Source organism: Bufo bufo, chromosome 7 (genome assembly GCF_905171765.1).
Source record: "Bufo bufo chromosome 7, aBufBuf1.1, whole genome shotgun sequence".
Classification (NCBI taxonomy): domain Eukaryota; kingdom Metazoa; phylum Chordata; class Amphibia; order Anura; family Bufonidae; genus Bufo; species Bufo bufo.
This window is the reverse complement of record NC_053395.1, coordinates 55,744,230-55,768,286: the sequence shown is the minus strand read 5'-3', so window position 1 is coordinate 55,768,286 and position 24,057 is coordinate 55,744,230. Positions and strand designations below refer to the sequence as shown.

The 24,057-nt window shown below is 41.4% G+C and overlaps 1 protein-coding gene and 1 pseudogene across 1 annotated transcript in view; both read left to right on the top strand.

Annotated features, from left to right (window-relative positions):
- The window catches only part of CPPED1 (calcineurin like phosphoesterase domain containing 1), a 100,802-nt gene extending 90,162 nt beyond the window's left edge, over positions 1-10,640 (top strand). Inside the window, exon 5 of the mRNA XM_040439839.1 lies at positions 10,177-10,640. Within this exon, the coding sequence (XP_040295773.1) occupies positions 10,177-10,406 (230 nt within the window). The 3' untranslated portion in view covers positions 10,407-10,640. The remainder of the gene's footprint in view (positions 1-10,176) is intronic.
- Positions 10,641-23,163: 12,523 nt separating this feature from the next.
- Positions 23,164-23,259, top strand: LOC121009079 (annotated as a pseudogene).
- The last annotated feature ends 798 nt before the right edge of the window (positions 23,260-24,057 follow it).

Sequence of the window (24,057 nt, the reverse complement as noted above, 5' to 3'; positions counted from 1 at the left end):
AGTGGTTCATAGGGGAACTTAGTGGCTGCTTCCCTTTAGCCAACTAATGTGACTACACAGTCCATCTCCTACTCTCACATGCCATCACGCTAATGTGTCACCCTTGCCAGCTAATGCAAGCTATTCTATATAGTTTCTACCCCCAGCAGCCAGACACATAATGCACCGAGCTGTGCCTGTATAATCATGGGGTGCCAATGGATTGCTATAGCCCTTAGGTCTGCCATATTACTTCTATCAGGCAGAGGCTAAAAGGATGCCTGTCAGTATTTTGCTGAGAGGCATAAATAAAGGGGTTGTCTGAGTTCAGAGCTAAGCTTTGGCATATTTTATTTATTTAATGCACTTATATAGCGCTATTATATTCCTAAGCGCTTTACAGCCTCCAACTGTCCCCAATAGGGCTCACAATCTAGGTTTCAGTGTGTCTTTGGCATAAGCCCCCCTTCACTGATTTAGCCTGTCTGAGTGGAGCATCGGAGCAACCCCCCCGCTTGCCTTGCATCCCGCAGGGCAAGGGCTTTTTCTATCGGGGACGTACTGGGCTTCACATGGGTATGCTAGTCAGAGGCTTCAGCCTAGCAGTGAGCCCGGTGACCTCACCGACACAAATGGGTGGTCTTTAGTGCCGCCCTAGGTGATGTCATCGGGATCACTGCTAGGCTGAAGCCTCTGACTAGCATTCTGAGACAGCCGGGTACGTCACCAGCAGTAAACCAACAGCCCTGGTACTGCGCTATCCAACGCAGGGTAAGGGGGAGCATTGGAGCTAGAAATGCTCAGATACTCCTCTCGTACAGGAGCTTATGTCCAGGTTCAGCTCTGAACTCGGACAACCCATTTAACTGCAATACACAAGTATGACCAACCTAAAAAAAAAATAAGGGGCAGAAGTTCTGCTCTGAGTGCTCTACCCCTTCAGCTTTCCTCAGCACTTCTTGGCTTTTCTACAGATCCCTAATGCACACACTCAAAGATCTGAGCACAGCTGATGGTACCTTTTAAGGCCCAGACAAGGTCACTATCTAAGGGACATGGCTTAATGGTGGCTTTAGGAATGAGAGTTGCCAGGCATTTTGTACCTATAGGCTGAGACATAGGCTCTTTTAAACAGGCTAATGATCAAGGCAGTCATCAGAAAGGAACGTTCCTAGGAACGCTCATTCCCAACAATTGCCATGTGCAAAAGTGCCAACGATCACCCTATGGACGCTCATTTTTCAGATGAAAACATTCATGTTCACGAGGGCACCAAAATGATCATTTCTAGCCAGCAGATTGTCCTGTGCAAAAGGCCATCTGCTGTCCATAAACTATGATCCCCTAGACTAGCGATCACAGCAATGCTTGCTTCCTCACCACCTCTGACAAGCAGGCAGGTATCGAAACAAACCGCTACCGATATTTGCCTGCTATATCGGTTCATGTAGAAGCCGCCTTAAGTTCAGCACCTACCCTAACGCACTTCATAGTTAAAAACTGATGTAAACAAAGCTAAAGTTTGGCAATGGTCAAGCTGGAGCAAAGGTCTAAAAGGGGGTCCCTGCCTAGAACCCCGATTGCTCTGCTCGGTCTTGTTTGGGAGGTTTTTAGTGCACATTCACAGTGCTGTCAGTCTTTGCTTGGCTGAGCTATTTACTTTGTTCAAGCCCAAGCTATTTAATGAAAAATGCAACAATCCATGAAGATATTTTCTCGTCATTATGAACATCAGGGGAGTTGATCAAGATACAGTTTTTTTTTATGAGTATTCACTAGCAGATTGATGAAGCAATTCATTAAGCTTTGTACAGTTTTTATTAGAACAGCAAAGTTTTCATCACTTGGAATCTGGAAGACGAGTAATTGAATTTGGAGACGTGTTAAGCCTTGTATAATGACTAGGGAATGCCTGATGTAATTGATTCCTCTGATTACACTGTATTGTAACTTTTATTTAGGTGTAAAGAGAAAAAATATATATATTTTGGCACTCCATATTCTAGATTATTATTATTATTTTTTTTAAAGAGGCTTCATAATTTTTGTATTTTCAAGCCAAGCAAGCAGATAGATTGACTGATCGATCTTCAGATGGATAGATAGATATGTGGTATGTCACTCCTCAATAAAATGAATATTTAAATAGTAAAGAATTTATATGCCGCTCATATGAAAATGTAATATCCAATATTGCGGACATAGAGTGTTGATGTATTCCAGTTTAATAATCTGTGTTGCCTGCAACAGCGTTTAAAGCAATCATTACTGAAAGATTTATCCACAAATTGATTTTCTGCTGATGGTGACGATGCGGCGTATTATTATCTCTTTTTCTATTCACTGGAGACCTTTCAATGTAAATAGAAAACTGCCCCGCAGAATACGAAGTGGGAGTCATTGCCGGAGGATGCGCCTAATTTATGACGTGGCCGATCCTCCCGCATTCCATGTCCCTGACTGGAGTCGTTTTCAATTCTCATTTGCTCCTGGACACAGGTATACATGTTAATAAATTTGCCAGGGCCGATGCCCCGGACCTCGTCGTGCCCCCGACACTCCCTAATGTTGAGGGCAGCGTAAAAACACCCTGTGCAGGAATAATGTTGTCAGACTGGGGTTTAATAAAGTCGCAAAACTGGGCCTTGCACTTTTTTAAGCCAACAAAAGGCATAAACCAATGTGTTGCGGATTATATTCTGGAGTAGGCTCCATACTGGGTATAATGCAACTAATAAAACTGGACAAATAATAATAAGCTTGAGTGTGGCTTATTTTGCATACAATTCACTTTACAGAAAACGTAGTTATCTGACCAGATGTCAGATGGTTCACATGCTCATTCAGCGTGTGGCACAACAGCCTATCTCAAGCAGGGTTCTGTAGAGATAGCCCCACTTTTGGCAAAAAAAAGTTCCTTCTGCATATTTTCAAGGGGTTTTCCAGGAATTTAAATAGGGATGACCTATCCTCAGGAAAGGTCATCAATATCTGATAATGGGGGGCTGACACCCAGCACTCCCGATAATCAGCTGTTTGAAGAAGCCTTTTCCTCGGCCTGTAAAGTCAAGTCTGTTGCTCGCATGGCCTTTGTGCAGCTCAGTCCCATTCAAGTGAAATGGATTAAGCTGAAATACAAGGCACAGCCACTATACAGTGTTTGGCACCGTGTTTCATATAACACAGCATTGGAAAACACTTTTAACCCCTTCCTGACATGTGCCATACATGTACGGTGCATTTCGGGTCTTTTAAAGGGTTTTGCACAGCAGACACCTAGAGGTAAGGTCTGTAATCAGTGATCACACCGATCATGGACTTTTATTCCCTCTGTGGTCAGTTGCTACGATGGCAACTGAAAGGTCTTTTCCTGGGAGTGCTGCGTTCCCAGGGCCCGAACAGCTCCCCCATGCTCGGATCGGGGGATTCATTTATTTATTGTGGCAGTCCTCGGCCTTCTGCAGGCTCCGAGCCCTGCCGCAGCGGGGCTCCATAAGAACATAGTGACTCTCCCATATACTGCAATGGTAATTCATTGCAGCCTTTGGGAAAAGTGATCTCATGATCACATGTTAAAGTCCCCTGGGGGACTTTAAAAAATTTTTTATGTATCCTCTGATAGGTCATCAGTATCTGTTTGGTGGAGGTCAACCAATCAGCTGTTTCAGAAAGCACCAGTGTTCGCAGTACCACTGCAGCCTTTGCTGAGCTTTCCCTAGGCTAGTGAAGACACTTTCATCAGTCACGTGGCCTAGGCGCAGCTCAGCCACATAGAAGTGAATGGGGCTGAGCTGCCATACTGAGCAAAGCTGCTGTACAATGTACGGGTCTGCATTTGGTTAGCTGCGAGAAGGCCGTGCCCTGGTGCCTTTAAAACACCTGATTAGCGGGGGTCCCAGGTGTCGGACTCCCACCGATCAATTACTGATGACCTATCCAGAGGATAGTTCATCCGTATTAAAATCTTTTAACATCTCCTTCCTGACCTCTGCACGGGTCACAGAGCATGCCTAGAAAACTCTCCCAAAGAAGTCAATGAGGTCCGCTCCTGTCCATTGTGTCTACGGCCCATGGTGGCTGCTGTAAAACAAATATCTAAATGCTGTTAAGAACCGCTCAGGCATGATGGCAGAATAAACAAATCTATCAGAAAATGAAAACAGATTAGAGAAAAAGGATTTGTGTCATCTGGTTTTAACTGGCAGAAAAAAAATAATAGGTGACATATATTTCCTTTAAGTCGACTGAGCCCCTGTAAGCTATTACGAAGGAATGCTGCACGCTTGCAGATATGCCCAGAAGGAATATATGCCTGGGTCCTAGTTTAGTTCAATAAAGATGCTTTTCTGCAGAGCACTTAAAGTACCCTGTGAAAGTAGATCAGTAACCATGGCATCTTCCACTTTCTATACAGTTATTTGTCATAAATATTTCATATTAGTGAAGGGTGTAAATTCTAATTAAATATCGTAACCTATGAATACTGATTCTTCTTTTCTAAAGCCCGTCAGTTACTGTTAGGAGAATACTAATGCCGGCATCATGCGCCCTATATATTGTTGCCATCACCTCTGTTCTCTATTTCTCCTTTAATTCTAGAAACATGAAAAGTTTTACTAAGACTTTTGATTATTTTTTTCGTTCAATTACTTTGTTAGAAGAAGCTAGCTCTGCCAGGAAACAAGACTTTTGAAGTTTAATACACTGAATTATAGATGCAATGGGTATCCTAGGTAGATATTCACGGCTTGTACAGAATAAAGAAATGAAATGAAACGAAAGAGGTGTATCACGTTCAGCTGACAGTGGGATTGCCTTTGAACCAATCAAGTCCATATTTTACGTATTGTTTCACACGAAGGACTCCTTGTATGAGGTGACGGTGGAAAATAAACAAATCTCCAAATTTTATTGTTCACTTAATCACTGTGTAATAAAGCCCAAGTGTTCGACATGACTGAAAGAGCAGCAGGTCCCTGTTAAGCTACAAAAATACCGGTGGATGTAAGTGAGAATAATGTCTTTCCACCATAGACCTCTTCTATGCTTTTATTAATGTCAAGAAGAATGACACTTTTTTGGTTTTAGTAGAGAGGAAAAAATCCAAAAGCTACTATTGAAGGGCTGCATGTCCATAGGATAGTAACTTATTAGGCCAGATGTTTAAAGGGGTTGTTCAGCTGTTAAAGATGTTGTTAATTAAAAAAAAAATATAAGAATCATGCATCACCGATCCCTTGCCACTCTTATTCCTGCACTAAATGGTCCTCTGCCAGGCTCTACCAGGAAAATGGTTTCACTGGTGACCAACCTTAGGCAGTTATTGGCTGTGAAGTCATTTTCTGTGTGCTAAAAGGGAGCAGGAAGTAGAGACTGATGGGGGGGGGGGGGGGGGGTCATTGAGTTATGATTTTTTTTTTTTACACCCGATTCTCATCATTTTCAAAATCCATTTTTATTGTCCAAATAAAACCCTTTAACTGTATTAATAATTATGGAAAAGGGAGATGTGACTGGCAGCCAAGCACATAGGGCACTGCTAATCTTGAGAGAGCTGGAGGTAAGAAAGCAACCAACTGGGAATTTTAAGTCTTCCAGATAAAACCATAATTTTAGAACTTTTTGCTAATTTATTAGCTAGAATTTTGCATGGACATGTGTATTCAGGCCCTTTACTGTGACATTTAAAATTTAGCTCAGGGTAGCCTCCCATTTTTCTTGATCATCTTTGAGATGTTTTTCTACACCTTGAGTGGAGTTCACCTGTAGTAAATTCAGTTGATTGGACATGATTTTGAAATATACACCCCTGTCTATATAAGGTTTCAGAGCTGACAATGCATATCAGAGCGAAAACAAAGCCATGAGGAGGAAAGAGCTGTTGGTAACATAGTAACATAGTATATAAGGCCCAAAAAAGACATTTGTCCATCCAGTTCGGCCTGTTATCCTGCAAGTTGATCCAGAATGAGGCAAAAGAACCCCTGTGAGATAGAAGCCAATTTTCCCCACTTAAGGGGAAAAAAATTCCTTCCCGACTCCAATCAGCCAATCAGAATAACTCCCTGGAGCAACGACCCCTCTCTAGTAGCTATAGCCTGTAATATATTATTACACTCGCGAAATTCATCCAAGCCCCTCTTGAATAATTTTATTGTACTCACCATCACCACCTCCTCAGGCAGAGAGTTCCATAGTCTCACTGCTCTTACCGTAAAGAATCCTCTTCTATGTTTGTGTACAAACCTTCTTTCCTCCAGACGCAGAGGGTGTCCCCTCGTCACAGTCACAGTCCTGGGGATAAATAGATGATGGGTAGAGATCCAAAATATGATTGTATGGAGGCACAGATCTGGAGATGGGTACAAAAAATTTCTGTTTCACTGAAAGGTCCCAAGAAGCCTTCATAATTATTACATGGAAGAAGTTTGGAACACCCAGAACTCCTCCTAGAGCTGGCTGTCTAACAAACCTAAGTAATTTGGGGAGAGAGGTGACCAAGAACCCAATGGTAATTCTAGCTGAGCTCAGAAGAACCTGTGTGCAGATAGGAGAATCTTCCAGAAGATCAGCCATCACTGAAGCATTCCACCAATCTGGGCTTTATAGCAGAGTGGCCAGAAAGAAGCCTTTCCTCAGTAAAAGACTTGTGAAAGTTAGCAAAAAAAAAAGCACCTAAAAGACTTTCAGAATGTGAAAAACAAGATTTTCAGGACTGATGAAACCAAGATTTACCAATTTGGGTTCAATTCTACGTGTCATATTTGGAGGAAAGTAGACACTGCCCAATACCATCTCTACAGTGAAGCATGGTGGTGGCTGTATCCTGCTGTGGGGTGTTTTTCACTGGCTGGGACTGATCCAGACTGGGCCAAAGGTTCACCTTCCAACAATGTCCCTAAGCCACTTGTTTTGCCTGTGTGATTAGGGTCAATTCTGAGAATGTACTTAAGAGCCCTAACTTGAACCCTTTCGAATATTTCTAGAGAGACCTGAAAATATCAATGCAAGATTTTAGTTTTTGCTTTTCAATAAATTAGGAAAGATTTTGAACATTCTGTTTTCACTTTGTGAAATGGGGAAAAATTTTAACTTTTTAATATTTTAGCACAAGGCCGCAACATAAAATGTGAAAAAAGTGAAAGATTCTGAAGCCTTTCCGAAAGCATTGTATGTTACATTAAGTCAGGGGTGGTACTACATAGAAAAAGGCAAGGTGGCCATGGATCTTTTATTCTAGGGAACCTAGTCATAACCCAAATGACCCTCACACACCAGAGCCATTACAGATACCTGAAATGGCAGTGCCCTTATATCTTCATGATATGTATTGCCAATTGTCCATTTCTTGCTTCTACAATACTAACTTTAATGTTGACCTAGACTTCAAAAAAATACCATTATATTATCCGAAAATGGCCCTCATTCTCCCAGTTGATTGATGAGCTGATGAGACCATCTAGTGCTTTATAGGCATTAGCAGGCAGGCGGGACCTATTGCTCCTCTTCCTCCCAGAGCCAAAGACTGGAGCAAATTATTGATATTCTGTTTTCTGCCTGCTCCTGTTTCCTAGACTTTGTTAGTGTGTGCCAGTTTTCCAGTAAAAAAAAAAAAAAAAAAAAGTTGTAAATTTTGGTGCATAACATTTTTGTACTATAACCTTTTGAGAAAAAGCTTAGCAGAAGGGAGGGTGTCCTCCTCAGCATGACAGAAGTATGTGGCATAACTTATAGCTGAAATCTAGATCAGCTTATAGTTGGCATGAATTTCAGTTTGTGGCACACAAAGGCTAAAGAGGTGTCTAATTTATTAATAGAAATACTGACAGTGCCTGTCACGACCTTTGTGGTCTGGCGAGCTGGTGGACGTGAGGCGCAAATCACAACTGGATTAGACAAGTACGGGTTTATTGAAAGACAACGCGTTTCGGGGTGCGCATGACCCCTTTATCAAGTCTGGTGTGCTGCAGCTGCAGGTGCAGCTGGATGTTTGCTGTTTGTTTAATGCTCCCCGGTCACTTTTACTGACAATGTAGTACAATGCTTTGCCAGAGATGAATTAGGTATGGCTGAAGCGCTGTGGCTTTGCTATTATACTTCGTCAGGCAATGCTGTTGCGGTGGTGAGGCTGGTGTAGCTGGGGTATTCTGACCCGGCTACTGCACGTGGTGTGTGCTGTAAGGACACAGGGAGCAGTCAACCTTACAGCACACACCACGTGCAGTAGCCGGGTCAGAATACCCCAGCTACACCAGCCTCACCACCGCAACAGCATTGCCTGACGAAGTATAATAGCAAAGCCACAGCGCTTCAGCCATACCTAATTCATCTCTGGCAAAGCATTGTACTACATTGTCAGTAAAAGTGACCGGGGAGCATTAAACGAACAGCAAACATCCAGCTGCACCTGCAGCTGCAGCACACCAGACTTGATAAAGGGGTCATGAGCACCCCGAAACGCGTTGTCTCTCAATAAACCCGTACTTGTCTAATCCGGTTATGATTTGCGCCTCACGTCCACCAGCTCGCCAGACCACAAAGGTCGTGACGGGCACTGTCAGTATTTCTAGCAATTAACGAAGTGGCGACTTGGCCCTCGCCCTTGGTTCTTTTGGACACGGCAGCTCCAACCTGATACCTAGCTAATCCAGCAGACCTTTATCACGGTTGCACCCAATCGGTGCAACCCAAACAGGTGAGCAGCACATATTCACCTTAAATTGAAGAACGCTGTTTCATCTTTACCTATTTACCCTATGAGCGCCTTTCTCATCCTGTGGCCACATATTTGCTTAATTTATTAATAGACAGGCCAAATTTATTAAGCGATGTGGACCCTTAAATTTGCGCATCTGATTCAAACAGACTTTTGACAAAACTGGCTTATGAAACCCCAGTCTTAGGCTGGGTTCACATCACCGTTTTCCGTTCTTCTGATCCGAAAATAAATTTTGCTCAGTTATGCATATTTGGCATCTGTTTTAGCTATTTCCATCTGGGATCCATTATTTTAGACTGAAAAAAAGTCCTGCATGGAAATCGCTAAAACGGATGCAAAATGTGCATAACTTTTCATTACGGATGCTTAAAATACATGTTTTTTGTTTATTTTTCTGTGCTTCTGACGGATCAGAAGAACAGAAAACTAAACGGTGATGTGAACCCGGCCTTAGTCAATCTGCATGTATGACTTTTCCCCATACCATATGGAGGGGAGTGGTAGCCTGATGTATTAAAGGGGTTGTCCGCTTATTTTCCGTCGCAAACGTAGCGTTACACTTCAATGGGACGGCTCTGTAGTATTCACTTGAATGGGAAGGAACTGTCCCATTGAAGTGAATGGGACAACTTACTTGTAATTGCACCTGCTCACCTCTGAGGTTGCGACGGCTAGCAGGTAAACAGTGAAGAGAAGGCCGCACTTGTATGCGCACTGCCGTCTCTTCGAACAGCTGATCTGGTATTGATGACCTATCCTGAGGATAGGTCATCAATATTAAAAAGCCCGGACAACCCCTTTAAGATAAACCATCATGAGTGCTGCAAGTACTTTGGAGAGCATTTACCATTAGAGAGCATTTGCTTTTATATTTGCTGACTAGGCAGTGTTAGTCAAACACTGTGCTGTACTTTCAACATTATAACTAAGCTTTTAGGAGGATGGTCTGAATTATTGTCACAATTTTTTAAAATATAATAGGAGCACTTCCTAGTGTGATCGTCACTTAGAATGGTCTTATCATAATTGGTAACACCCGTGTGGTTGTCCTTGGACCTTCTCCTTTCTTCCTTGCTGGGGAGAATATTTTTCCATTGATGAGCAACTAAAATGAACTTCACTCCTGGAACGGGTGCACCATTTTTACAAAGACTACAGTGTTTTTTTCATCCCACTCCCCTCATATCCTTGTCTATATATTGTCTACAAATCTATAAGGTTTGCAACTCTTCTGTAGTAATATTAGAACCTCATGGTCCTCCATGTTTTCACAGCAGTACATTTGCGATATATAGAAAATGAATTGGACCTCCCACTGAGTGAAATGCAGAATATTAAAAGGTTGATACTATTAACACATCAGTTCCCTCAGATTTCTGCTTTATAAATAAAATAACATCACTCCCTAGCCAAGCACTGAATATACCGGTAATATCTGAATATGACTCAAATTTCACTTGCCGAATTATCTCTTGCAGGAGTAAAAGCCATATTCTCAGGACACTACCATAGGAATTCTGGAGGAACATACAAAGACATAGACATGGTAGTGACATCGGCCATTGGGTGCCAGCTTGGAGAAGACCAACATGGCCTTCGTGTGGTGGTGGTCACTGAAGACAAGATCGTACACCGATACTATAGCCTAGACAAACTGAAAACCCAAGGTCTTGATGATGATCTCATGGACTTGATTAGAAAGAAATAGTGTGTAACACAGATATTTTTCACTTTTTAACACAATTTATTACAAAACTCTATTTTAGTGATTCTTCAACTTATTATATTGTTATCTCATGGTAGTGTAATATTTGATTAAAGTGTCGCTGTCTTTTCAGTTTATTCTTAATATTGTGCCTGGACAGTGATTTTAAACATTTTCTAATATACTTTACTAGGTTCAGGTGTTCAGTTTTACTAGAAAACCGTGTGTAAAGGGTCTCCTTAGCAACCTTCCGAGTTTTACATTCTACTCAGGATAACTACTGTATGTGGAGCATTCAGAGGCAGTCTTTTCTGCCTGCCTCTTATCTCACTATCCCATTCCCTTGGCTCCTTATATGTGCCCTAACGATCTGTATGACTTGCCAGCACTCATTGCTCCGCTCCTTTAGCTAGAACAGAGAGGAGAACAAGACTACCAGCTACAGCAGGCGTATAGGAACATAGGGGCACATTTATAACCCCCTGTGCTGGCGGTGAATCCTTGCTGTATTACATTCAGACCATTTTCTATGCCTAAATCAGGCGTAGAAAAGGATGAACTCATTCCCACGCCGCGCCACCTTTTTTACACCTGGCGTGAGCTTGGAAGAAGTTGCAGATTCTTCCGCAACATGGCATGCAACGTAATCTGCGCCAGATATACGCCACAAGAGTGGCGTATATCTGTTTGTAAATGACCCCCATAGTACATTTATGATTAGTGCTAAGTGATGGCAGCCCCGGTCTTCCCTCTCTCCTATCAGTGCTTATCAGAGAAGCACAGGAAATAGAGATAAAGGAACAGAGCTTTTAGCGCTGGCAGCAAGTCAGATAGGCAGGGATACAGGCAGACATTGTTAGCACACAGAGCGAGCCAAGGGCTCGTGAGATGAGAGGCAAGCTGAGAAGCCTGCCTTTGTATTTTCCATATAGTCATCTGACAGCCTGTTCTTAGCAACACTTAGACTTTTTACATGCTGTTTTCTAGTAACTTTCCCAAATAAAGTATATTACAAAATGCTTAGCATCCTTCTCTGTACACAATATAAAAAAAAAACGAAATCGCTGTTACATTTTAATGATAACTAGAAATTTTGATAGAAAAAATAGAACTGGATCTTGTTTTCACATTCATTAAAGGGGTTCTGCAGTTTGTTTAAACTGATGATCTATCCATTCAAGTGAACAGAGCTTAGCCCCACCCAGGCCAGTTTTATACTAGTCGTGACGTCACTGGGCCTGCGGTAAACAGCGAGAAGGCCGCGGCTCTACTGCCAGCACCGCTGCCTTCTCAAACAGCTGATCGGCGGGGGTCCCGGGTGTCGGACCCCCGCCGATCAGATGCTGATGATCTATCCAGAGGGTAGATCATCAGTTTAAACAAACTGCAGAACCCCTTTTTAGCATTCCCTTCTAAAATCAGAAAGTCCTACATATGTCTGCTTCTGTGAAGTTATTAAAAGTTCTGTTCAGCTACTTCCTGTGTGAGCGGGATCCTCCGTTCTGGACTTGCAGAAGCACACGACATTATCATGATTTATAATGCTATGTGTCTCTGCTTGACCTTACTTCTACAGAATCATGGCGACATAAAGCCACCCGTATGATTCTGTAGAAATAATGTCAAGCAGAGGCACATAACATTATAAATCATGATAACACCGTGCGCTCCTGCAGATCCAGAACTGAGGATAACGCTCACACACAGAGCGTGATTCCCACAATGGACTTGCTTGTGTGAAACAACCCTAACACCAAGGGTGGGTCAAGCCATCTTGGTGCACAAGGCAAGAATTTTAGAATGCACTCCACATTCAGTCCCTACAATTGTGCATGATAGCTGTTGGATAGACATTCATTTCTTTAAATACCTCCTGTTGCTTCTCTCCCTTCCCCACCAGTACCTTGCGTTCTTATTTGTAACACATAGTTAAAGGGGATATCCTATGGAACATGTTTCTATGCAATAAATGAGGCATTACAAATGAAGTTTTTTTTATTGCAATATACATGCAATAAAACTATTGTATATTTATTTACATTACATCTTCCTCTCTGGTAGCGCCCCCTTCCGTTTCTCCTTTGGACGAAACTCTTGTCAACCTTTTGCATTCAGTGGTTGACCAACCTGCTTAGTAGCTCCTCTACTGTCTTCTTCCTCTCAATGCTGACCTAGTGATCACATTGTGAAGTGATGCAGACACCTTTCATTTATTTGTCCCTCCTACATTACTTGAAATATATAGCTATATCTCTCTGGGCATTGGGGAGGGGAGGTGTTACATACCATACTGCTATTTATTAGGAATTGCTGGAGCTGTGTGTGAGGGACTGTTTTCTACGCACAGGAGAAGCTGCCGAGGAACCACCAAACATCTAAAATGGCCCTATATAGTGGCAGACTGTGAGGTAAATTCCTGTAAATCTGGCAGACAATATACAAAGGTTTTATTTTATCCTTTTCTCTTTGTATCTACACTCCTGCCTAAAAGAAAAACTTTTGAAACATGATACTGTTCAGTTTCTTGATATTACTCAACCCTAGTTGTCACCCATCTTTCCTAGACTCTTCAAAGCGGATATACTTAGGGTTATAGGGATACATTAGCCAGAAATAGGCCTCTACCTGGTCGGTATACATCAATATACTGTAAAAAGTATGGAATAGGTTAGCAGGCTATGTTATTCCATACAATCGTATCCAGGAAAAGAACATATACGTTTTGTGCAATCAAACCCTATAGGTGCTGTAAATGACATGTACATTAAATGAAGGCCACAAATGTGATATGTACATAGCTCTAACGAGTAACTACGCTTTACATAATCTTTTTTTTATGTCAGAGTGACTGTAGCGGTCTGAGTGCTGTGCGCCCATTGAGCCTGTCTCTCCTCGTTGCTGAAGACAAAAGTGAAGATGGCCTCAATAGAAAATCTGTGGAGACCGTCCTCACTTCCATCTTCAGCAGCGAAGAGAGACAGTGCTCTTAACATTTTCCATCTTTATTCACATTTTACAGCATACACAAAATATACAAATAAACCCCCTAATATTACTGCATTTTCACACTAAAAGACGCACCATAAAATTCACGTAGGTTTTAGAGAAAGAAATTAAGAAAAAACTATTTTCATCAGACCCCCAATGTTAATCAGGCCTCAAAACAGACCCCCAATCAGACCTCAAATTAGACCTCAATAAGTCCTCCTATTAGACCTCAGATCAGACCTCAATAAGACGCACTGACATTTTCTCCCCACTTTGGGGGGAGGGAGAATTGCATCTAAGGCTGGGTTCACATTGCGTTTTTCCCATCTGTTTAACGTGTACAAAAAATGTATACGTTAAACAGATGCCTCAGACTGATGTCATCCAGTGGCATCCGTTCACCATAGTGTTTCATTGTAAAAAAAAAAAAAAGATTCTTCTTACTGTACTGCAGAATACAAGAACGTAGTGTGCTGCATTTTTTTTTTTTTTTTATTAAAATTTTATTTTCTTCAATATTAGTTACAAAAAAGCTATTAAACAGAGCGGAAGGAACAAAAATAAGCCAAAAATATAAAAAGGAAGACAAAGCTTATACTCATATGCCAAAGATGTTAATATAATTTCAACATTATCATAGCCAGTAACATTCAATCCAACACTGTAAACTCAAGCCTAAAACCTTTAAGCCCCACTGTTCCCCCTCTTTCCCTTAGCTGCTGTCGCTGATAGCCCGGACCCCGTATCCCCCCCCCCCGTACCCATCCCTATACTCCACCCTTCAAGCTGAACTAATCAATTCATCTCACTTCTGCAGAGCAGCATAATAACGCATGCCTCTCAACCTCCTCATAGAGCTTTATTTGGGGCATGATCCGTCTCCACTCCTCAAGTACAGGGGAAATGGGGGAACCCCATCTCTTGACTATCAGCACCTTTGCAATCAAACAGCCCTTCAGCCAAGCTAATTGATGTACGGAAGGGTTAGGACTGTCAGGTATATAAACGCCCAAAATTGCCGAGATCATATCTGGTGCAGAGGATTGGGGAAGATCCCCCTGCAATGCTGTAAATACCTGCTCCCAAAAACGCTTTATCACACTGCATTCCCATAAAAGATGGATAAATCCAACATTGGGTCTGCCGCACTTTCGACAGAAAAAATCACGTCCTCGGTTATTAGCAAATTTAGCCTGCATTTGCGGTATATAGTATAACCTGTGAAGAATCTTAAACTGGATCAAACTATAGCTGGCTGCCGATACTACCTTTTTCATATTTTAAAAAATCTGTGACCAGGGGAGGGAGGAGATTTGTAATTCCTGCTCCCATTTAGGTATACTTTTAAAAGGGAACACCGTGGACAGTGAATCTCGCATTTTCGAGTAAATCTGTGCCATTTTAATCTTTTTCCCTGCGTGAGAAAAACAATAATCAAAAAATGAATGTTGTGCAGTAATCATATATGTTTTGTTAAGTGTGCCGTCGTATGCATGTTTTAGACGTGCGTACATAAATCGATCTAAGAAAGTGTTTGTGAAGTAAAAGTCCCCTAAAACTTTAAAACGATCTACAACAAACAAATGAGCCACTCTGGTATTACCCCTACAACTCCAATAAGTGTAATCAGTTATTTTCAAAAATTCCCATAAATTCAGATTTTCCCACAACGGGGTAAAATAAAAAGCGTGTGTCACCTGCAAGGTTGTTTTCAATGTGTCCCAAACCCTCTGTAGCATTCTCGCGATAGTGTCCAAGGTGCCAAAATGTGCGGTTTCTAAGTGCATAAAAATATTATCCAATGACCTACCTAATACCCTAGTTAAGTACTGCCCTAGTGCATTCTCTCCAGCATTGCAACATTTTTGTAACTGCGCAGAGAAAAAATAGCCTTGAAAGAAAGGGAGTGATAGTCCCCCATCTGGCTCAGCCAGCCACAGATACCTCTGCTTTATGCGGACCCTCTTCCTCGCCCATAATTAGGTCATTTATTAAGACTTCCAATCGATAAAAAAAAAAAAAGCATCGTCTATCCAGATAGGGGAAGCACAGATCGGATACAAAACCAGCGGTAATATGATCATTTTTACTAATGCCAGACGATCGGTTTGCGATATTACCAATTTTTGCCAGGCTCTCATTTTCCCCTTTACTTTATCTATTACCGGGGAAAGATTTAACTCCTAAAATCTACCTATGGGGACACCTATCTTTATCCCCAGATAATCCAGGGAATCATCCGTAGACAATATCCGAACCGGGGGCCTCCGTCGGGGGCATTTCGATTTAGCGGGAGGAGTGAGGACTTAGCCCAGTTAATTAAATAACCAGACAGTTGACTAAACTCCTCTATCACCTGCATAACGTAGGGGACAGCATTCCAGCCCTGATCCAAAAAGAGTATGACGTCGTCGGCGTAAAGCCTGATTTTGTCACTCTCTCCCGCTACCCCGAACCCCCGAATCTGACCGTCCAAACGAATCCTGCAAGCCAACGGCTCCATAAATAGCGCGAATAATAAGGGAGTGTGCTGCATTCTTACTTTCTTACTTTTTTCAGGCCCCCAAGGGCCTGACAGCATACAATTGTCGGATTGCCATTTCTCAGAACATTGCTAAATAGAAAATTCAGTATGTAGTGCTTCCACCTGCAGACCTACGTTGGAATATACCTGTGAAAGGCCTGATAGGCGGGCTCAAGCCTTTCACAGAAAAGGAATTGCTTTCTCAATCGTTGCGTAGGGGAGCTGTTCCTGACCTGGAATTGTAGCACTTCTGGGTTTTCAGCTCTCAGGTGTGGTGATCACATTTGACTACGGCATCTAAGGGGTTGTAATCGGCGTTACCGCTGATCGCAGACATTAAATCCTTGGAGTCTGCTGTTTAACAGCTGAAACCTGTTAGATATGGCGCACCATTTTTAAAGACCAGACTTGTACGGAGCAGGTTGGGAATGGGTTAAGGGAATTTGTGTCTGCAACTTTTCACATTGCTGTAAGAAAATGCGCCATAAATTCAGGCATTTTGTTGCAAAAGACGCATGTGGTTTTTTTTTTGTGTGAGGATTTTTGCTGCAGCACAGCCGCGACCTGTGGCACCACCCCATCTACAATATTTGCAGGAGTCTCAGCACTCAGTACGTAATGCTGATATAAATTTTTTTTATGAAAAGTGCATATAAACAGTAAACAGGCAGCACTCCCAAAATAAAAAGAAGCCTGAGAAAGGCTCTATGGCTGAGCCGAAACGTCACGTATCCACATGGGTGATTAAGGAATTCTTATTTTTATTTTTGGAGTGCTGCCTATAGACCAGAACATTCATATTCATAGTCACAGGTACATATCCATCAAGCAAACATGGTTGATAAAAAAAAATGGCTGCATAACTTTACACATACAAACAATAGAGCTGAGAAATGGGGATCATTCTAAATGAAAGTGGTATAATGCCTACTATAAAGCCACCTTGACGCCTGGTAGATGGGCCCGACACACGTTCGATCAAAAATGTGCGCTAAGAGCTTCCATTTTTCCATTTATAGTAGGCATAAGACCACTTTAATGTAGAATGATCCCCATTTCTCAGCTCTATTGTTTGTATGTGAAATGTTGTGCAGCCATTTTTTTTTTATTAACCATGTTTACTGTTTATGTACATTGGGCAATATTCTGGTCCCTTTGGGCTTGCACCCGGTTTTTCCTTTTTTTTCTTTTTTTTTCCCTTTTTTTTTTTTTCTTTTTGTAGTGCTGCCAGATTTTCTCTTTAGTGATGGAAAGTGTAGTTACTCATTTAAATATAGCAAATTCCTCTAAATGACTGACTTAGCAAATCTATTGCACATTATACTCTGCGGTCAAAGTTTCCTTTCCCTAATGCGCTAGATTATGGCAATAATAGTTATGTGTAAAAATGCAAATTGTGGTTTCATCTTTTGTTGAACTCTAAAATGATAGATTTGAGTTACAGTGGGTATTAATGACTTCACAGACTCGTTAAACTGTGACGTCTTGGTTCACCCTGCCCTGAATGAAGTAATGGCATGTCTTAAATAACATTTGCCTCTAATACATCTGACATTGCATTATTTATGTTACCCTATGTGTCTGGTTGTAGCTGAATTATTGCAAACAAATAGTTAAAGGGGTCTAACTTCAGCAAATGGCATTTATCATGTAGAGAAAGTTATTACAAGGCACTTACTAATGTATTGTGATTGTCCATATTGGTTCCTTTGATGGCTTAATTAATTTTTCCATCACATTATACACTGCTCGTTTCCATGGTTATGACCACCCTGCAGTCCAGCAGTGGTGGCCGTGCTTGCACACTATAGGAAAAAGTGCTATGTTAGCACGGCTACAACTTCTGAATTGCAGGCAATGTGGACTTTGTCTACATGATAAATGCCATTTGCTAAAGTGAGAGAACCTCTTTAAGTAAGGTGGTTGCTCGTGGTCTAGTGGACCTAGCCTGACCATGTATTACACAGTGAACCATTTAGCTGACATGTAGAATTACATTTTCCCTGCAGTAGAAATTATGACAGAGGGTTCCCAAAGCTTTCTGCTAATCACCAGGGTGAGTAGCAGGGAAGTTCTTGAATTCTTGGATTTTTTATTTTATTTTAGCACAAGACCTCAACATAACAAAATGTGAAAAAAGTGAAAGGGTTGGAAGACTTTCCGAATGCATTGTATGCAGTAGAACATTTCCCACCCCTGTATAGCTGCATAACAAGGCATACAGGTGAAACTCGAAAAATTAGTTCATTTATTTCAGTAATGCAACTTAAAAGGTGAAACTAACATATGAGATAGACTCATTACATGCAAAGCGAGATATTTCAAGCCTTCATTTGTTATAATTTGGATGATTATGGTTTACAGTTTATAAAACCCCAATTTTGAGGTACCCTTTGCTCAGGGGGTACGGATTAATTAGCTGACTAGAGTGTGACACTTTGCGCCTAGAATATTGAACCTTTTTACAATATTCAAATTTTAAGTTGCATTACTGAAATAAATGAACTTTTGCACGATATTCTAATTTTTCGAGTTTCACCTGTATTTCTCCGAATGGAGGTGAAGGAATTCTGGCTGATGATCTCTATGGAAGCTGTAGTAGCAGTCATATTGGTTGTCACCTAATTTCCCTGTCTTGTGATCATTGGTACCTAACAAGGGGCTCCACAGTAGGATTCTCTTTTAAAGGGGAAAGGATGATTACATTCAAATTAAGCTTTATGACCATTAATATAAAGGTTCTAGAATTAGATATTTTGATTGTCCAGGAGGTAAAAATTATTTGCAAAGCCCTCAAAGTGGAATTATAAATATAAAAAAGCTCTAATTACTATTACCATCCATTCTTCAACTCCAATGATCGGTGGGTCCCCACTGGTCTCTGTTTGCTGTCCTGTCTCGACAATGCCTGTAGATGCCTGTTTATCCAACCACTGACAACAGCAGTTTGACTCAACAGGCATTTCCTCTGTGTCAGGACCAGATCTGGAAGCATTGGAGCAAGGTAGCAGAGGATCGGTGTGAGGAGTATGGCTTCTTTATCATACTCTGAGGCCTTAAATAATTTTTCCTCCCTGAATAATCCCTTTAAACCTAATGATGTCCTACATAGCATGATTATTAGAACATTATTTCCAGAATGTTCTAGCAACTGTCATAGGCTTTCTTTTCTATTCTTTGTGTATGAATAGATTCAGTTTAATGTTTTATACAGGTTGTGATACATAAGGAGTAGATACTGTGATTCAGTACAGTAGGGAGCATACAATGCCTGTGACTCATGATTGTGATAAAAGAATTGCATATGTCTTTGATAACAAAATGTTATAATGTAATAACGTCACATATGAAGGCTGAAATACCAGTCATATGAGCTGGGCTCCACCTGGTTGTGTCAAGAGTCAAGCCCCATTCGCAAGGCCCACAGACCCCACTTTTATATGTCAATGAAGAACCCATCACAGAGACCTACAATGTTCCTTGATTCATCTAGTTTTTTGTTCTTTTTAGGCCAGTTTCACATGAGCGTGTTTTGTCTTGGAAACGCGCTCCTTGTGATGGACACATTTCCTGGACCAACCCCTGCTAGTCTGACCAGAAATCGCTGCACCATAGGGATTTATGATGCCGTGAGTGTCTGCCCAACTGAGGGTCTACTGTGCCATTCATACAGCATCGTGTGAATAGAGCACAGGAGACGTGTGGTCAGGCAGGAGCTTACACCATCATAAGTTACTATGATGCAGTGAATTCAGATCAGACGAGTCAGTCAGTTTGGGAAATGGGGCCGTAACACTGAGCATTTTTCTATATTCATGTGAAACTGGCCTTGGTTTACTAACCCTCTGATAAAATCTAGCTGTTGTTATTTTTACATTATTACACTGTTTGGAGCTGTATTGTTCTATCTTATTATGCAAAAAATACAATTAATTACAATCTATGCAAATAAAGGTCTTGATTTTTTCAGTTATACAGTTTTACTGATTTTATTTTTTTTGTTCCATTTTGTTAATTAATATTGAAATCTGACTTATTATTCAGGTGCTAATGTTGTTGAGGATTCTTCCAACCAGTAGTGTCAAAAAGATTCTTTGCCTCCATTAGTGAAAGTCCAGTGTGGCCATACTTGTGACAATACCTTATATATTAGGATCAACGGTTCCTTCATTTGTTATTAGGAGGTATACATTATTGTCCAGTGGAAACTTTCACACTTTTCTAAAATTGAGTACAGATTGCTCATGTTTTTAAATGATGGCTATCTGTCCTGTTCATGTGATGATTACACACTACACATCAGAGCAGCGTCTTGTAAGAAGTCTTGCAATAGGGATGAGCGAATCAGTTCTAACAAATAGATTTGTCTCCTTAGCAGGGACTCTTCACCAGTGAGGGACTGTCCGCACAAGTGAAGAAGCGCCCACCTGTGTGTTGATTGACAGTGCTGCTACACCTACAGTGCCTTGCAAAAGTATTTACCCCCCATTGAATTTTTTCGTATTTTGTTACATTAGAGCCTTAAATTCAAAGTTTTGTTAATCTGAATGTTATGTGATGGATCAGAACACAATAGTCTAAGTTGGTAAAGTGAAATGAGAAATATATAAATAAAACTATTGTTTAGAAATAGAAAACAGAAAATTGGCATGTGCGTATCTATTCACCCCCTTTGTTAGGAAGCCCATTAAAAGCTCTGGTGCAGCAAATTACCTTCAGAAGTCACATAATTAGTGAAATGATGTCCACCTGTGTGCAATCTAAGTGTCACTTGATCTGTCATTACATATACACACCTTTTTGAAAGGCCCCAGAGGCTGCAACACCTAAGCAAGAGGCATCACTAACCAAACACTGCCATGAAGACCAAGGAACTCTCCAAACAAGTAAAGGACAATGTTGTTGAGAAGTACAAGTCAGGGTTAGGTTATAAAAAAATATCAAAATCTTTGATGATCCCCAGGAGCACCATCAAATCTATAATAACCAAATGGAAAGAACATGGCACAACAGCAAACCTGCCAAGAGACGTCCGCTAACCAAAACTCACGGACCGGGCAAGGAGGGCATTAATCAGAGAGGCAGCACAGAGACCTAAGGTAACCCTGGAGGAGCTGCAGAGTTCCACAGCAGAGACTGGAGTATTTGTATATAGGATGACAATAAGCAGTACGCTCCATAGAGTTAGGCTTTATGGCAGAGTGGCCAGAAGAAAGCCATTACTTTCAGCTAAAAACAAAAAGGCACGTTGTAAGTTTGCGAAAAGGCCTGTGGGAGACTCCCAAAATATATGGAGGAAGGTGCTCTGGTCTGATAAGACTAAAATTGAACTTTTCGGCCATCAAAGAAAACGCTGTCTGGCGCAAACCCAACACATCACATCACCCAAAGAACACCATCCCCACAGTGAAACATGGTGGTGACAGCATCATGCTGTGGGGATGTTTTTCAGCAGCCGGGTCAGAGTTGAGGCAAAGATGAATGGTGCTAAAACAGGGATATTCCTGAGCAAAACCTGTACCACTCTGTGTGTGATTTGAGGCTAGGACGGAGGTTAACCTTCCAGCAGGACAATGCCCCCAAACACACTGCTAAAGCAACACTTGAGTGGTTTAAGGGGAAACATGTAAATGATTTGGAATGGCCTAGTCAAAACCCAGATCTCAATCCAATAGAAAATCTGTGGTCAGACTTAAAGATTGCTGTTCACAAGCGCAAACCATCCAACTTGAAGTTGCTGGAGCAGTTTTGCAAGGAGGAATGGGCAAAAATCCCAGTGGTAAGATGTGGCAAGCTCATAGAGACTTATCCAAAGCGACTTGGAGCTCTGATTGCCCCAAAAGGTGTCTCTACAACGTCTTGACTTTAGGGGGGTGAATAGTTATGCACATTGACTTTTTCTGTTATTTTGTCCTGTTTGTTGTTTGCTTCACAATAAAAAATAAATTAAAAAAATCTTCAAAGTTGTGGGCATGTTCTGTAAATTAAATTATGCAAATCCTCAAACAATCCATGTTAATTCCAGGTTGTGAGGCACAAAAAAATATGAAAAAAGTCAAGGGGGGTGAATACTTTTGCAAGGCACTGTATCTGTACTAATACGTGAGAGCTAGTGAAGGCAGCAGCAATTGGACACACACAGCATGTATGTAACTGTGAGGGACACAGAGAAGCCTGAAACTAGGAACAGACTGCAAACATGATATCATGGGGTCTGAAAATGAATTAAAGGGAACCTGTCACCTGGATTTTGTGTATAGAGCTGAGGACATGGGCTGCTAGATCGCCGCTAGCACATCCGCAATATCCAGTCCCCAAAGCTCTGTGTGCTTTTATTGTGTCAAAAAAACGATTTGATACATATGCAAATTAACCTGAGATGAGTCCTGTCTCTGACTCATCTCATGTACAGGACTCCTCTCAGGTTAATTTGCATATGTATAAAATCGTTTTTTCCCCACAATAAAAGCACACAGAGCTATGAGGACTGGATATTGCGGATGTGCGAGCGGCGATCTAGCAGCCCATGTCCTCAGCTCTATACACAAAATCCAGGTGACAGGTTCCCTTTAAAGAATGAATGTGGCAACTTTTTTTATTCAAGGTCACTACTAACATATATAAAAATATATTTTTCTGTGTCAAAGGTGTTCATAGCCTTCAAAGGAAACTGTTGTGTGATAGAGAAATAATGTAGAGGAGATAATGATGGCTGAACGTGCAGTGATTTCATTCTAGTGATAGGTGAGGGTCTGAGTCCTTAGGCATCCACCTAAACTATTGCTGTACGTTTCTATTTCTAAATTTTACTTGCAAAATATGGTTCCTTTTTTTTTTTTTTTTTTTTTTTTGCCCATTTCCGCCAAACTGAAAAGATCACTAATACAAATTGCAGAAAAAATCTAAACTTCCATGATCATTATCATATCTCCAGTTCTGCGAGCCTCCTGAAACATTTCCATGCGTATGTGTGAAAGATATTAGCATCTCATCTCCTAACACTGCTGACTTTACACTCCTTGCCGCTTTCAGAATCAGATAAGGTTTCCTAGAAAACAGCACACAGCATATAAGAACAAACAATTCGGACTGTCAGCAGAATGACCACGGAGAAACAATGTTAGAAGTCGGCATTTGCTGCAGTGGTATCACAGTAATATCATTGTATCCATAGAGAATGATGCGTGCAGTCTAATAAAATCCGGCAGCTATGTGTATAATCAGCACACTCGCTACATTCACAGTCAGATCACTTCTCGGCCTTTTGGCTAAGATCAAGTGTAGTATCTGTTCTTAGATTCCTGGTGGCCAGAGCCCTGCCAGGATGTAGAGCAGAGAACCACACAGCAAGCCTAGGGTGAACGGGTGAGTTTAAAGGTACCCTTGCTTGGTGACCAAGGCCTCTGCTGGATCTAAGCCAGGGGCTGAGATGTTTGAAAGCCCGAGGTGCAGAAGTGCCCCAGGAGTGGTGACCCTGGGGTGCCTGAACTCACTGGGGTGGGAGACCACTGAGTGACGGCACATTTGCACGCACTTCACTTTCTCACATTTTGAGCTCTCACACTTCTTGTTGCTCGGCTTCGGCCCAGAAAAGATGAGGAATTTTTATAATTACGGTCGAATGTCCGCGTCGTAACGGCACATATTCACTTGTATTTATTTTTTATGTCCACTGTGTGTTCACTTTCCACGTTTGTTTTGTCACTAGGATTACATTCAGATAAAAAAAGAATATATATAAAGATACTTATGCCTATAGTTGATTATGGTACAATCAGATTATAGAAACCTCACCACATCAAATTAATCGCACTGCTGCTTGACAAGAGTAATGTCTATATTGACCGAGATGAATACATCAGCTATAGATAGATCGCCACCATATGGTTACTCACGGAACTGTTGACCAGAGGCGGATATTTGTATCAACAGGAGTATAGTTACCCAGGTATCAGTGGATGCCCAGTGAAAATCGTCTTGTCGGACCTTGTTATTTCTGATAATTCTTGATTCTATTCCAGGAAGATAGGACCAGTTTAATTATAGTGTCAAAACAGACTACAGGTCCACTCATAGGCAGTATGGGAGACTATCCCTATCGACTATGCTTACCCTGCCTACAAGCTGAGTAATCGCTCCGAA